The sequence below is a fragment of the Polypterus senegalus genome, chromosome 3, assembly GCF_016835505.1.
Source record: "Polypterus senegalus isolate Bchr_013 chromosome 3, ASM1683550v1, whole genome shotgun sequence".
Classification (NCBI taxonomy): Eukaryota; Metazoa; Chordata; class Cladistia; order Polypteriformes; family Polypteridae; genus Polypterus; species Polypterus senegalus.
The window spans coordinates 246034916-246050988 of NC_053156.1; the positions used below are offsets into that span (position 1 = coordinate 246034916).

The following is a 16073-nucleotide window of genomic DNA, read 5'->3' on the forward strand; positions in this document are numbered from 1 at the left end:
TGTCCTATGAGCTAATATTAATATTATCATCATCCAAACAGGTACCAAAGCACTCAATGTAAATTACCTTATAAATAACTGTTTTACTTGGCTTCATCCAGAACATTTCATGAGGCAATGGGCCTCAGTAATGGTGCCATCAGTTAATTAGATGCATCAGAAGTACTATGTAACAAAGTACTTTTCTGTATACAATGTTTGTAGGTTTTTACCAAAGGCTAATATTATCAGCAGGCAGTGTGGTGTTGTGTTTAAGGCATTGTGGAACCATGAGCAAGTCACCTCACCTGCCTGTGCTCCAACTGGCAAAACTTACTCTTCAACAGGCTGTAGATAATTGTGCATGAGTAAAACATTCCAGCTGTGATGGATGCTATGCATGGGTGGGAATTCCTGCTGGGATGGGTCAAGATTACTTACAGTGGGAGAAATAATCATTGATCCTCTGCTGAATTTGTTTGTTCACTTAAAAAGAAATGAACAGTCTCTAATTTTTAAGGAAACTACCATAAAAAAAAACTTACAAATTCAGCAAGAGATCAAATAATTATTTCCCCCACTGCACCTGGCTGGGAGGCCACTATAATAGAGACAGAGGAAGAAAATCTGCTTTGACCACTTGTTTTCCCAATACACTACAGAGCAGCCTCCCTGGACTTTGGTACCCAATCAGACACCCACAGGGTATTCTGGGAATTGTACTTTCATAGAGCAGCTTTGGTGGATTCTGCAAGTTCCACCAGGGGGTGCTGCAGGGATTCGTAATCCCTATTTTATGGGACTTCTGGTTAATCCAGAAGTGCTTCCTGTGAACAATGCTCTTTCATTGAAGTACTCTTGAGTACCAGATAAAAGGAACCACTCCTTGAAATTAAAAGAAAGAGTGAGAAGTAGAAGCAGAATCGCCATCCTTATGTCCAAGACAAGGGGGAAAGATGGCACAAGTTTAAACTTAACAGGTGCCTCACTTACTCCATTACAGTGTTTGCATCTACGAACTCTGAAAGGGGTCCCCAGCCCACTCTCTGAAATCGTTTACATACATTTGCCACCCACAGATATGTAATACTGGATGATTTTCGTCAATAAATAAATGACCAAGTATGATAATTTTGCCTTATTTGTTTAGTTGGGTTCACCATATCTACTTCTAGGGCTTGCATGAAAATCTTGATGATGATTTAAGTCATATTTATGCAGGAATACGTAAAATTCTGAAGAGTTCACTAACTTTCAAGCACCACTGTATATATACACAGTCCATCATGCGTCCAGATCTACTTATTAACGCTCCGCCAGAAACGAATGTGATCAGAAGTCCACAACTACCTATACCTTGTGGTAGTGTGATGCCCTCAGCAACAGCTTCTTGCATACTGTTCATTCTATAGGCATTTGTAGTCATATCCAAGTGACCAGAGTAACAGGATAAGAGAGACACAGACAGAAAAGCTTCTTAAGAAAAATACAAAAGCTGTTTTATTATACGTGTGCCAAATCACAGTTTTGTGCCAAGTAATACATTATCAATAAAATTGTTATACACGGACACAATCAAAAAGTAAAGTGCATATATCAATAAATAAAGATGAAAAAAATATTCAAGCTCTTTCACTCTTTACCCTTCCTAAGATTATTTAGGGCAAAGTGACTTCACTGAGTACTTCAACAGGATACTGATCATGGACCACTAGTTCACAATACTGCCTGTCCTTCATAGGAATTTCAAAGAACTCAGCTTTGTAAGAACTGCCATGCCTTCTTCCCCATCATGGGACTGTCCAAAAAATATAAGCAGCCAAACTAAATTCCCTATAGCAACTACAGCATCTGACTTTCCCTGGGTCTTGCCTCTTCCTCATAGGACTTAAACCCAGACTCAGTATCACCTTGTTCTCCTATCTCAGAGCTTGCAGAGGTTTGTTATGCTTTAGCCAATAACTACACCACGCCAACAGATGTTCTCCCCATCACTAGCCCTGGTAGCATGTTCTAATATCCTTGAGGAATGTCAGCAACCAGTCCTGGTCAGACAACACCACCCATAGTCTCGCACACCCCCACGTTTGCACTGCTGTACTCAATCTTCTAATTATAATTCTTATTTCATGGAGTTTTGAATCACAGTCCAGATTCCCAGTCCAGTCTCCCTTCCTGAACTTTGCTCAGGTCAAACCTCTCCTGAACTCTTCCCAGGCTCACCTGCCACTCTTCCTCAACAAGTAAAGGCTTGCCACCTGGGAGGTGGTACCACCAATGAGTGCATGTGTGGCCCAATAAATCCTCATGCTCTCACTTGCTTGTCCACTACCTCCACCCATGAAGCACTCCCATGCAGCTGTCCAGCCACTTTTGCCAGCATCATGTACTGCACCACATCTCCTCTTCCACTGAGGAAAGTAAACATTTTGTTTTCTTTTCTTTCAATATCCAAGGCTCTCACCTAGCACCACAACACGACCTTCCATAGGTAGGCGTTCCAAAAGTGTGCCATTCCAGAAAGATTCCTTCATACTCATACTATTCAGTCTTCAATTAGAAAAGCAAAACTTAAGAGTTAACATCAAGTGTGAAAGCATAAAGTTTAGAAGGTATCCAGTGGGTTGGATGTAAAGTTTTAGGGGAGATCTAACTTGACAACCTACGGTTTGCTTCTTTGCTTTTTGCAGACACTGTTGTCCTCATCAGCCTGTAATCTATGGTGTGTACTGGGATAGTATTGAGCAGGGCATTAGAATTAGCTAATTTAAATCTGAGGTCATTGTGCCCTCTCAAAAAAAAAGAATTGCAATTTCACTGAGCATAAAAAATGATTAGCTGTCGCAAGTGTTGAAGCTAAAGTACTAGGGTCTTACTGACAACTGATGGTAAAGGTGTTTGTGAGACAGACCAAAAACTGAAACAACGGTAGCTGTTTTAGGCAAAATTACATACAGCAGTGAGGAAGCAGTCATTTTACTACTCAGTGTACATCCATCATACTCACTTCTGGTCATCCGCTCTGAGTAGTGATCAAAACACTCAACCTGGGCTGGGATGCTGGCGTTATATACTGTGACAATGAGAGGCACTTGGTAACACAGGAGGATCTCAAGAGTATAACTGCTGCTTCTACAAACCAACAAGAGCCAGTTGAGTTAGTGTGTCCATGTCCTTTTGACCTAGAGAGCTGACAAATAACCTGTAGAGCATGCCGAGAAATGTGGGCAGGCACGGTCTTGCTACAAGAGGTATCTCTCATATAATGCAAAAATAGGATCGGGATCAGGACCAGTTGGATGATGACCCTGACGTAGGTAGTACTGGTCGATATCCGCTTCACAAACAGCAAACACAAATGAGCAGTATTGCCAATAGCAACTCTTATTTTGATGCCTGTGTGTCACAAATGTATACAAGACAGACATAGCTGCTTACCAGGTCTCGTCTCTGTCCCACTCATACACAACTATCACTGATCTCATCATAAAAGATGATACACCTACTGTTCCTAACTTGAATTAGCCTGATTGAGGGAGTCATGACAGAAATACAGGTGAGGACAGTTCTGCTTCACAAAGACAGGCTGCTCGGTTTGGCACTGCCTCCTGACTGAATGCTGGTCTTGAGTTGCAGCTAAACGTCTGAGCTGTCCACAATCACATGTCCAGCTGTAGGTACACTCATTTTCCGATTGTTGCCAACACAGATGTAATGCTGACAGCACTCATCTTATTTTTTCAGCAATTTGATGGATGAACCATCTGGCATTGTGAAGGCTCACTTTAAGACCCCACTGAATCGTTGTTAATTGCATGAATGGTGTATGGTGACATCTTTCAGGTAAGAACAGCACTGCACAGAGTACTTTGCAGCACTTAGTAACAAATTACTGTTCGCAAAATGCTGTGAGCACCACCTGTTCTTGGCAGTGATGTCACACTCATAATACTCAACATTGCCATGGGATGCTCTATGAACTTTGGGAATTTGATCACATCATCATTTACTCACTATTTTTACCATACCTCATTCCTTCTGGGTGTTCATTTTTTACTTTTAACTATGTATACATGTATATGTTTTACCACACTTATCTTATTCACAGTAGGCTATAGTTTGCTTAATGTCTTAATGAGACCTACCTTCTAGGTTTTGACTACAAACAGTTTCTTAACATACAAGTGACAGTTGATACTTGTAAACACTGACAGAAATAGTTAAGCAGTGATAAATGTTTTACTGCAGTTCTCTGATAAATTTGAGTGAACACATTAATGCCAATTTAAAGCAGGACACAACTAAGTAAAGACCCTCTATTCTGTGAAAAACCAGAATGTTAACAATATATTTCTGAACAGCATACACTATGAAGCTCATCAAGATTGAAATTACAATCAGATGAAGACATGCATGGGCAAATAAAAACAATCTACTTTATTCTGTTAAAGGTCAAAACCTTGGTTTAAAATTCACATCCAAAATATAAACATGATGCCACATTGAAAAGAAATGGAAGAATTTTAAAGGTTCCAAATCCACATGTTGACTCTTGTCCCTTTGATCAGTGATCTTGGAAATGATGCCTAAAACTCGCTTTATTTACCAAAAAAGATTGTGAAATAAGACTAGGAAGTAGTACAAATTCACTAATAAAAGGAAATCAGCTCAGTAGAACAAATGACAGTGTAGACAGTTAACCACTTATGCATGAGGTTCCCCATTGGCAGAACACCACCATATTTCAAAGTTGTTTTTGTACACTGCAATAAGCCATCACGTAAAGCAAAACAATAATGGTATTTTTCATAATCAAAGTTGTCTTCTTTCAAGTCATAAGTTTTCATTTGACTGCTCTCTTTCATCAGGAAAATATGCATTTTGCACATGTACAGGTATATGCAGAGGCAAGTAGAGCGTCACAACTGAGTGAATCTGCTTTTATCAAAGATCCCAACTGCATCGAGGGAAAGGCTCATTACCAGTGGGTAGCCGAGATTCAGAACATTCCAGTGATGTATAGTTGTCTTTGATTGGTCATTCCAGTGCGTGAACGGCAAGAAGTACGATGGACCTGCGACAGCTTATCTTTATGCACTGTTACACGCATGCTTTTGTGAGAGTACATGGGAACTGTTTGGTTGATGTGCAATAAGTCTTGAAGTTTATACTAGTGAGATGCCATCTTCCACAAAAAAAGGAAAACAAACATTTATGGATGTCCTACAAAAGTCACAGAACGCTAATGATATGGAATATGAAGATCTTGAGTCAGATTCTGATCACAGTTTTGACTCGACTGAAGATGTTGCGTTTGCTGAAGGACTCAATTCTATGTTTGATTTAAAAGTAGTTGTTGCAGTATAACTTTTAAAGCATTGTTGCTTGCAGTTTTACAGTTTCAAGTACCACGGGTTCAATTACCATACCTGGATGCTGTCTGCTGTACAGTTTCCCTATGTTAGTTTACTGAGAATTGTTCTTTCATTTTCAACTTAGAGTACCAGTAATGTTTTTTACCGTTCCAGTGAGTACTGTTACACTGTATCTGTGCCTCTAAGTTTCATGTGGGTACATTCTACGATGGACTATCATTGTATCATGCCTCTCATGTCAAGAGAGAAAAAAACAGCTACATCTACTGACTTGTTCACAGTATAATTCCCGATGTACACACCGCCTCCACTGAAGGTACTGACAGCACCAAGAGATATTTTTATTTCTTTTCTAATTGTTCTAACTTCACCCTCAACCCAAACGGTTTCTGAGTATTCCAGTTTTCCTTCTGCATGCTAAACATGTGATGTTTAATTTGATTGGACACTTTGCTTTGGCACCTGCGCAAATGGTTTAGGGTCAGTGTCTCACAACCTTTATGGCTCAAGAGCCAATTTTACCTAGTAATATTCAGTGGTGACCCACATGCATAAACAAGCTTGATTATAAATGGGAAATAAAACGGAAGAGCAGCCTTAGGGGGTTGGTGAAAGTTGAAGCAGGCATGGTTAGATATAAAAATCACTTTCCTGTATTATATTTCTTCCTACAGTAAACACTGATATTTCACTGGTTAACATCACTGCCTCATGAAGATCCACTGTCTTGGGTTCAAACACAATGCCTCTTTACTGTCTGCATGGAGTGTACATCTTCTCTCTCTATCTGCACATCTTTCTTCCATTTCCCAGAAGTGTGGATATTTTGATTAACTGGTGATGATGAAATGGGCTTGGTGAATTTGGGTGTCGATATGTGTATGAAGTAGCTCTTAGTTAATGGCTGGCTATCCAGGGTTACTTTTTATTCTGTGGCTGATTCTGTAAGGTTAGGCTTAAGCCTTGCATTTATATAGCCATAGTTTTATTTATCCAGGCACTATCTAAATATGATTCCCTTGGAAATTACAAATTCAGACACTAGTCTATATTATATAAGCAACTTTCAATAACCTATTAAGACTTGATATCTGTTTTGGTTATTCCATTTAAAATGTCAGGATCTCACATCCTAATTTTTTTCTGCTTGAACCCAGGCAAAAATATTTTTTTCTTTTGTTTAAAATTAGTATTGAAAATTCATAAAGGAAAAAAAAACTTACTGTATCAAGCATTTGTAGGACTTTATCTTGTTCACAGGAATCCAGTCCATCAATTATAACTACAAGCCTGGTTTGATTTTGAGTAAAACCATCGATTGCCTTAGCCATCTTAGCCATCAATTCCACTTCACACTTTAAAACCTTTAAAATGACAATATGAACCAGATTAAGAAGACAGTTAATTTCAATGTGATGGCTTGCTGCCTTATGCTTTTTATTACCATAATTTATAATCTCAATAGCAGGCAACTGAATATTAATTTAAGTGTGAAACATGAGATATCAAATCGTGTCCTCAGGTGAAAGCTTTATTTATATTTTAAAGGGGTTGAATAAACTACACTATAACCTTGCATCTTTAAATATGAGATGAAACGTATTCAGTAAGTAAATATTAAAAAACAGGAAATTAGTACATAAAGAATCAGATAAGGCCTTCACATTTTAACGGATAACTTGCACAGTGAAATTTTTTCTATAACTTCAATATAAATATGTAATTGTTTAGTGAAAGGTTTTAAATACACTACCCTTTACGTTTACCAAGGCATTAAAGCTACACGGGATGTTTGTGGTCAGCAAAGGATAGTAAATGCTGTCCTTTTTTATGCTTTCTTTGGGCCTCCTTTTAAATCCACAAAGAGTTTACATTGTATTACATTGTAAGGATTCCCCAACCACGAATTTAGTGCAAGGTTGTTTTTTTTTCTCAAATTATTTTCAGGAAAAAAATATAACCTTTAATTGTATAAGAGGTTAGAGATAATTAGAGATTATGTCTGCTAATTTTAGACAAAACATCCTTGCAAACATTGCTGTTCCAACAATAAATACAAACAAGATGCAAGATGAGAAGATGAGTTACAGATTTTTTAAAAAGTAAAAAAAAAGATAAAAATGACAAGTAGAAAACAATTCTAAATTACTCAATGTTTCATTTTACAGAAAGGACCATCATTGTAAATCAGAACTAATCAAAAAAAGAAATTAATATAAACAAGAATACACAATATAAACACAAAGACTTATTAAAAAAAAGTTTAAAATGCATATTTCACATTGTTATTCTTCATCAGATCAGTCCTGAGAGCGGATATATTTCTTTTCTATAACTCACCTGAACTCCCTGAGATTTTACTTCAAAGGAAAAGTGATGCATATGGCACTGTATGACTAAAGTGCCGTCACAGGCTGGGTGACTACAATGTGGTACAGTAGCTGTGAGGCAAAAATACAAAATGCTCGGAATCAAGTGGAAGGACAAGATTGCCTCCTAAGCACTGTTCACAATGCAGCAACTGTCAATATCAGGGGAACTGTGGAAGTCACAATGCCTTGCACTGTGGTAGGCTACAATAACACAGCAGGTGGTGTCAATAGTGCAATGCAGGCTAGACACTGACGTTTTACTTTTTTTTAAAAAAAAAAAAAAATCTTTCAACATCTATTTGAGCACTACATATACATGTTGATGACTGTTTCAAAACATATCACAAAAAGCATGTATACTAAATTTGCATTAGTACAGAGGTTGACACTAGACATACCTTTCCTACTGTGATTATGGTATACACGTTTCTGTTACACATGACAACATTCTTTTTGTTGGTAAAAAAATCCTAAGCTTTTGACTTGTTTTTCTTGTGATAAACACAATGCTAAGGAGGCTATGGACAGAAGGCCCCAAAAATTCAGAAGGCTATCCTGACCTGAAAAGTAATTCCAGGCAGTTGTCACTTACAAGGGCTCTCTAAATGCTAAGTTAGGCTAAGTATGGAGTGAATGAGAGAGAGAGGGACGGAGGGAGGGGTGTTTATGGTAACAGAGAGTAGGTACAAGCTCGAAGGAAGGTTTTAAAGACCCAAGCGAGAAGGACCTGAGAGGCACTATGGCTCTAATTTTATTAGTTATTTCATTAGTATTTAGTCCTTCTTTTGTACAATTTACTGTATATTTAATAAACACACCTATTTTGGTATATTGTTTATTCTTCATATTACCCGCCAACAACACCCCTTCAATGATAAAATACATATTATTAAATGGCTTTTAATTTAAGAAAGCCCACTGTCTTTTAATGTGAAATGGGAGCTAACATGATTGGCCTACAATTTATTAATACAGGTTTTAGATACACACACATCATCTTATGTCACAATAATGACTTAAGTAACATTTCATATTTACACATATGTCACTTTTGTAAGAATTTCAAAACAGAATTTTTTAAATAATTAAGCAGAAAATAAAGAGCACTTTGATTTAAAACAGAAGTATCAAACCTTCATAAATCCTTCACTCTTGAGTCTGTGTAGATTATTTGCAGCACTGTGGAGTCGCTTCCTCTGGGAATTCAGGACTGAGTCAAGTACTTGCCACCAAGTTCGGCAGTTCAGCATCAAGACCAGGCCAACAACACAGGCAATAGAGATCAGGAAGGCATTCACCGTCATGTTCTTTGGATCTACTTTAAATATTGCCAACAAAATAACTCCAGTAATGAGGCAGCAGAGAATAAATATAAAAATAACAAAAGAAGGAACGCAGCAAGTTTTCTTCCACTTCGCTTTTCCTGTACAATATATAAAGAAAAGATACATTCAGCACATTATGAAATAAAATTTACATTTGAATACATCTGAATTAATATGAAATTTAATGCAAAAAAATTAATTTTGTGTGACACAAAGTTCCAGTTATTAGTGCTGCTGCCTCATACTGTGGTTAAGTTTCAGCGTATGAATGTTTTTCTTTGGGTACAACAGTTATCCTTTCACTCCAAAAAATCTACATACAAGTTTAACTGAAGACTTCAAATTAGCTCAGTATGATTGGAATGGGTGTGCACTCACAAGTGTAATCTGCTATGGACTAGCTAACAATCCAGGGATTATGGTTCCCAGTTTGTCCAAAGAGCTCTTGGGATAAGCAAAGGGCTCCTGATGTCCTTTGGCTGGATAAGCAGATTAAAAAAAACATATGGGCAGAACTTTTTTTTTATTACCTTGAGTGTCTTCAGCTTTAAAGACTCTAAAAAGCCTGGTTGCCAGGAAACCAAATTCTCTTTCACAGGCGTCTGAGAGAGTAGCTATCATTTCGGCCATTGACGTTTCCCCTCCGACACTTGACAGCCTGTTATAATCTGTAAATAAGAATCTAACAAAAAGAATAAAACAGATTTACCTTTGCAAACACTCAACTACAATGCCTTCTTTTAAGAAAAAAAATATAAAAACCTAATATCTGCACTACAGAAAAAGAGAGAGTAAAGTATTAGTATTAGTGAACATGTCAAATATATTTAGCATAACTATAATTGACTGGTACTGTCTTGGTGTTGTTCTTGCCTTGTACCCATGAACTGCTGGGATAGGTTCCAGCTGCCATGCAATCTAGTCATGGATAAATGGGTTTAAAAAATGGTGTGTAAAATGTCGATATCTCCATTAGTGGTGAGCAAACATTACCAAATTCGCTTCACTGTGAGTGCCCCTAAATCATGGTAATGTTCACAATATTAGCCATACTTGCCGAAATGCATTAAAGTCAATAGGGAAGGACTAACTGAACTATATTTGACTGGATTATAATGGCACAATTGTCTTTAAACTGACTCTAAGGGATAAGGAAACATCTGCCAACTATACTATACTTTCTGTGGCTAAAAAGGTGACTTGAGGTGTGCGGTAGCAGTGCCAGCCACTGTACCACTGTGCCTCCATGAGCTCAAAGAAGAAAAAAACGAGATCAGAGACGCTCAATCATATACTTCATCAAAACAAAGCGGAAATGGCCAAATCATAGTCAAAAGTCAGAAAAAATATGTAGGTCTACTAAAGGCAAAAAATTCAACTGTCTCGTTCTATTTTTTGAAGTTGTGCTGAAGGTTCTCCAAACTGTCTGTGATGATGTTTTGCACTTTTTATTCTATCAAAAAGAAACATCTTGTAATAAGTAATAAATTTTTTGTTATTATTATTATTTCATACAGTCTCCTGTGTTTGGTGGATAGGGGGCATCATCACTCTCGCCACGCCACACGGCTAATTATTATGTATGCATAGGGCATATGCCTCCTTCTCTTATACTGATGTGGAACTCTAGATTGACCTGCATATTTAGCTATAAGCACAGATAAACTTATCCCACACCGTCTATAATGAAAATGAATAAATAATTTCTCCTAAACCAGACGAATTATCAGTAAATAATCTGATGAAAAAGGGCGAATGCAGCAAATTCACTGTGAATAACACTTTGGCAAAATTCGCTGATCAACTGAGCTATGTGAAAAAATACATGCTTTTGGTCAAGCAGTAGCAGAAGTAGTAGTTTGAAGCTAGGTAAAGATTCTAGTTTAAAACTGATAGGTGGAAGAAGCCAAACTTAGGGTATTTTGATGTTCAAGGTAAAATAACAATAATTATTGCATTGCACACTCTCTTACTAGCAAAAATAAAAAGAAAAAATTAAGATGATCAAATTATTACTTTCTTTCTCAGTGACATAAAAAAACAAATGATTAGAAAGTTATCCATAGAATTGTTGAAGGTAGAACACTTATTAGCAATTTATTTAAGAAATACTGAAAAAAAAGTTCTTTTGGTTACAAAAATCAAATCCATAAATTATTTAATTCTAAACAAATCCTTTAAAAAGTATATTTTTTTACTTATAAAAGCAACATTTTGCAGTCTTTTCAAAAACTCTCAAACTGCTGTTGAAAAGCCAATATGGATTTATTAGAACAAACTTGCATAGCTATAATGCATTCCTCAAGTGTGTGGAGGTTCTTGTAATTACAGTAGAAACCCCAAGTATCTCAAGTAATGCGGACAGAAAAACATAGATAAAACATACGGCTGCAGAGTAAGATCAGCTGATGTCACCAGAAAAGCACACTGCTCATGGAGATGGGCTCTATGGCTACAGAAAATCTGTTCAGAGCTCACCACTGGCACTTCACCACAGCACAACCCTTCGAACTAAGATACTTTGTGATGTCCATAGACATTCAATTGACAATAAAGGTGGGACTTGTGCTGTGGACATTTCGAGTGTAGTGGCGATGCTGCACAGAGAATGAGGAGACCAACACAAAGATAGATCAGATGATATCACTCATAGTGGTCAGAGACAAGACTTTGTGCAGCCAATGGATGGAACTCTCCATTTAGCTCAAGCTGCAAAATGCTCACCCCCGAGCAGGAGAACACGAGTTTGCAGTTCCTACCACAGGTTCACCACAATGCTTTGAAATTTATAAACACAAAAATCCTAAGTGACCAAAACTTTGGGACATGGTCAACACTGGGGTCACACTGACAATAGCCAAGGGGCGTAGCTGGGGAGTGAATCATGCTCACATTCCCGCAGTCACCAGTTCCTGCCAGCTTACTTTGTACAGTCGAGGTTAAAAATATAGCATTTATGGGAGCAGTACAGCATTCACGCAAAGCTTTTCTGAACTATAAGAAAAGTAGTTTATTACACTTAAAGCTTCACCTCGGTAATGCAGGGAATGGATAATCAGGGTTTTATTGTTGCTGAATTTAAAATGAAAATTCTTCATGTAATAATTCTTTTCCTTTGCTTGATGTGAAAAACAGATATATTTAATAACACTGAATATAATACTTCTGCATTGTTATAAATTCAGAACAATTGTGGCATAATAAATGATGTATGTTGTTCAGTTTGAAATAAATGTATATTTGGACTCCTAGAAACAATATTTATAAATAATTTTCTTATTCTTGTTACAACACAATAAGGCTCTCTAATCTGTCAAAAAAAAAAAAGCTTCAAATACTCCAATTAAAAACAAATAAACATTTTAATACATTCAAACTTAGGTTATCGATTCAGGACATTACATGCGTATTTATATGTGCTTTTTTGGTACTTTATGGTTATGTTAATGTCCACATTAGCAGCCACAGCAGGAACAAACACAAACAAAAAAAAAATCCAAATGCTAGAGATACTCAGGCAGAAACGTTTTATTTAAATACTAGCTGTGTAAGCCTGTGCTGTAAAAAACTCTGGCTCCTAGAAATTATGGACTCTTGGCATTGCATTGGTTGTGCATCAGAAGCTAAGCGAGGTTCTCTTTCCTTGGCAGTTTCCTTTTGCCAACATGCTTGCCTATATTGTCTATCAGCAGCTAAGCAAGTTTCTCTTTTCTTGGCGGTTTCACTTTGGCGACAAAGTCGCTTTCGTTGAGCTTCGTGCTGTAGTCTCGCACTTCCAGGCCGGACAGACAGACACACAACTTCCACAAGTGGACGTTTATATACAAGATAAGAACCATCAAAATACCAAGCACCTGCACTGTTGTCATTCTATCAGTGGCTGGTTGCAAAACTCCTTCTTGGGACAGCAAGCCATAAAAGCAGTCACGAAAAACAGCTGAAATCTATACAAGCCGCAATTTTTAAGTATATACTGTCAGGTCCATGAGTATTTGGATAGTGGCACAATTTTCATAATTTTGGCTCTGCATGCCACCATAATCATTTGAAATAAGCTTTAACTTAAGGGGTTTACCAAAAATATCATATGAGCTGTTTAGCAATGACAGACATTTTTCTGCATAGCCCAAAAGTATATTGAAATTTGACTGACAACCTGTTCCATAGCCAACTGGCAGCAGTTCCCTCAATATTTCATTAACTATAAAGCAGGTAAAAGGTCTGGAATTGATTCCAAGTGTGGAAGTTGCACTTGGAAGCTGTCACTGCAAACACTCAATATGAGGACCAAAGAGCTGTCCATGAAAGTAAAAACCGCCCATCATCAGGTTGAAAAAAAAAAAAAAAACCCTTTGAGAGATAGCAGAAACACGAGGAGTGGTCAAATCAACTATTTTGGTACTTTTTTTCTGAAAAAGAAGGAACACAATGGTGAACTCTGCAAAATCACAAGGTCTGGAAATCATAGAAGACAACGGAGCTGGATGATTGTAGAATTCTTTCTTTGGTGAAGAAGAACCCCTTCACAACATTTAGCCAAACTAAGAGCAGTCTCTGGGAGGTGACATATAATTGCCAAAATCTGCACTCAAGAGACACTGGTATACGTTAAGCATAGAAAGGACAGGTAAGACTTTGCCAGGAAACATTTTTAAAAGCCTGTCCAGTGCTGGAACAATTTTCTTTGGGCAAAGGAAACTAAGATCAATATATACCAGAATGTTGGAGAGAGAAGAGTTTGAAGACGAGAAGAAACTGCTCATGAGCCAATGAATACCACATCAACTGTGAAACAGGCAGTTTTAAGGCATGATCATGCAAAGGGAAGTGTATAAGGCTATACTATATGCTCACATTCATCCAAATACTGCAAAACTAATAGGATAATGCTACACAGTACAGATAGACAACGAGTCAAAACAAACTGCAAAGGCAAACCAAGTACTTTTCAACGCAAGTAGTGGAAGATTCTTCAAAGGCCAAGTCAATCAACTGACCTCAACCCAACTGGACATGCATTTCACTTGTGGAATACAAAGTCCAACAAACAAGCAGCATCTGAAGAGAGCTGCAGTAAAAGCCTAGCAAAGTATCACTAGGGTAGAAAGCCAGCACTTTTCAGGCTGCAAGCAGCCACTGAGTGTAAAGGGTTTTCAACCAAATATTGAAAATGATTATTTTAGTTTGTCCAAATTCGTTTGAACCCCTGAAAATAGGGGGACTGTGTGCAAAAATGTTGGTCTTTTCCAAATAGCTCACACAACATTTTTGTTAAACCTCCTGAATTAAAGCTAAAGTTTATATTTCAATCACATCTTGATTGGTGTGATTCAAATCCATTTTGGTGGAGTACATAGCCAAAATTATGAACATTCTGTCATTGTCCATATACTTATGGACCCGACTATAAATAATAAGAGAGTAATAATCTCCCTGTCCTCCTGTACTGTGACTACATTAACTATCAGTACAATATGAATGCCTGACAAATGAAATAATTTAGCCAATAAGCAGATTTTTGAAAAAGAAAAAAAAAGGATCATACCTGACAGGTAAAGCACGGGTAGTCTGCTCAGGCAGCTCTGGAGGATTTACAAACATAAGTTTCAGAAGCAGTTCCAGGTAGCCTATGTGCCTTGCAAGCCTAGTGCTCACCACCCAGGCCCAGTTCCAGCTTTCACCTTCTCTGCGGCTTCCAAAATACACCACAACTATATATAAGGAAAACAGTTTAAAATGTTCAGATTGCAAGTAATGTAGAAGTACTGTTTACATGTTTTCACAAACAATTTCCTCTAAACTGGCATCTTCTGTAACACTAATTATAAATTTAAAAAGTAAATTCCATGAACAGCACTGCAATACACAAAATATCTTAAGTTTTAATACTATTAAAAATATTCAATATACCATAAGATTGCATTTAATAAACAAAAAATAGAAAGGTCAAGCTTATCAGAGGAATAAACAAGATTAAATATTCAGATAATAAAAGAAAAAATGAAGTCCCATCAGATTATGCACACTTGCAGTAAATACTGTTACTATAAATTGTTTGACTAAACTGTTGTAGAAAAAAGTATAACAAAATTTAAAGCTCCACACTGCTAACAATTAACAATTGTAACTCATAACTTGATAAAAGAAAAAGCACTTGTTAGCTTATAGTTGTGTGCTGCTTTTTATCTGCATGGCTGGAGTGTACCTTGTGCCAGTCAATCACTAATATTTCATCAACAATACGTAATACAGGAATAAATAATTAATAAAGTTAACAAGTTGGCAGAAGCAGGTATAGCCTAGAAATCTGCAAATGGCTCTATGACAGGGAGCACACCATTATTTACAATGACATGGGCACTACAATATGATTCTAAAGACTTCAGTAGAAAGAGATCAAATCCAGGGCTTCTGTAGTTTGTCATCTTAAAAAATGCACTCATCCATGCCATTTTTACAGTTTGTCTGGTTCTTGTGTTCACCAGATAAGAACTGCATACCTGAGCATACAAAAGGATGTAGTAAATACAGGACATCCTGCTGAAGATTTCTCATGTAACTAGGGAGTGGGCATTATTTTACTATATTCACTGTAGGAAACCTGTGCTCAAAGTATATATGGCAATGCTACCTCAAGAAAAGTTATAACATTGTTAAATAATTGTAATAGAAATAATTATTATTTCTGCAAAGGCTGTCACCTATGCTCATAACAGCAATTAGAAAGGTTTCATATTTATTCCTCCAACATTTTTCAAATGTGGGATGGAAAAAATGGAGGCTGCATTCACAACTCCAGTGCACCTTGAAAACAGACTTTTAATATGCTGTTTTTCAAATTTATTACTTGTTAAACTTTCTTACAATCTTCAGGTCACAGTACAGATGTTAACTAATCAAATCAAAAAGAGTGCATACTATAGGCCAAGCCAGATTTATACTTTTTATACAGAGGCAAACTTCTAAGGCATACACATTCCCTGTGCTGGTGGTTTCTCTTCCACCCAATGCCATCCCAGGTT

At 37.1% G+C, this 16073-nt stretch overlaps 1 protein-coding gene across 12 annotated transcripts in view; it reads right to left on the reverse strand.

Annotated features, from left to right (window-relative positions):
* LOC120526030 (kinase D-interacting substrate of 220 kDa B-like) overlaps positions 1-16073 on the reverse strand; it is a 149332-nt gene that overhangs the window by 75708 nt on the left and 57551 nt on the right. For all 12 annotated transcript variants that reach the window (XR_005633064.1, XR_005633063.1, XM_039748868.1 and 9 more), the window contains 4 exons: positions 14597-14762; positions 9582-9733; positions 8860-9149; positions 6578-6718 (listed from right to left, as the gene is read on the reverse strand). Coding sequence is in view for 10 of the 12 variants with exons in the window: in XM_039748868.1 (XP_039604802.1) it covers positions 6578-6718; positions 8860-9149; positions 9582-9733; positions 14597-14762 (749 nt within the window). In the remaining 2 variants the exon portion in view is untranslated. The remainder of the gene's footprint in view (positions 1-6577; positions 6719-8859; positions 9150-9581; positions 9734-14596; positions 14763-16073) is intronic.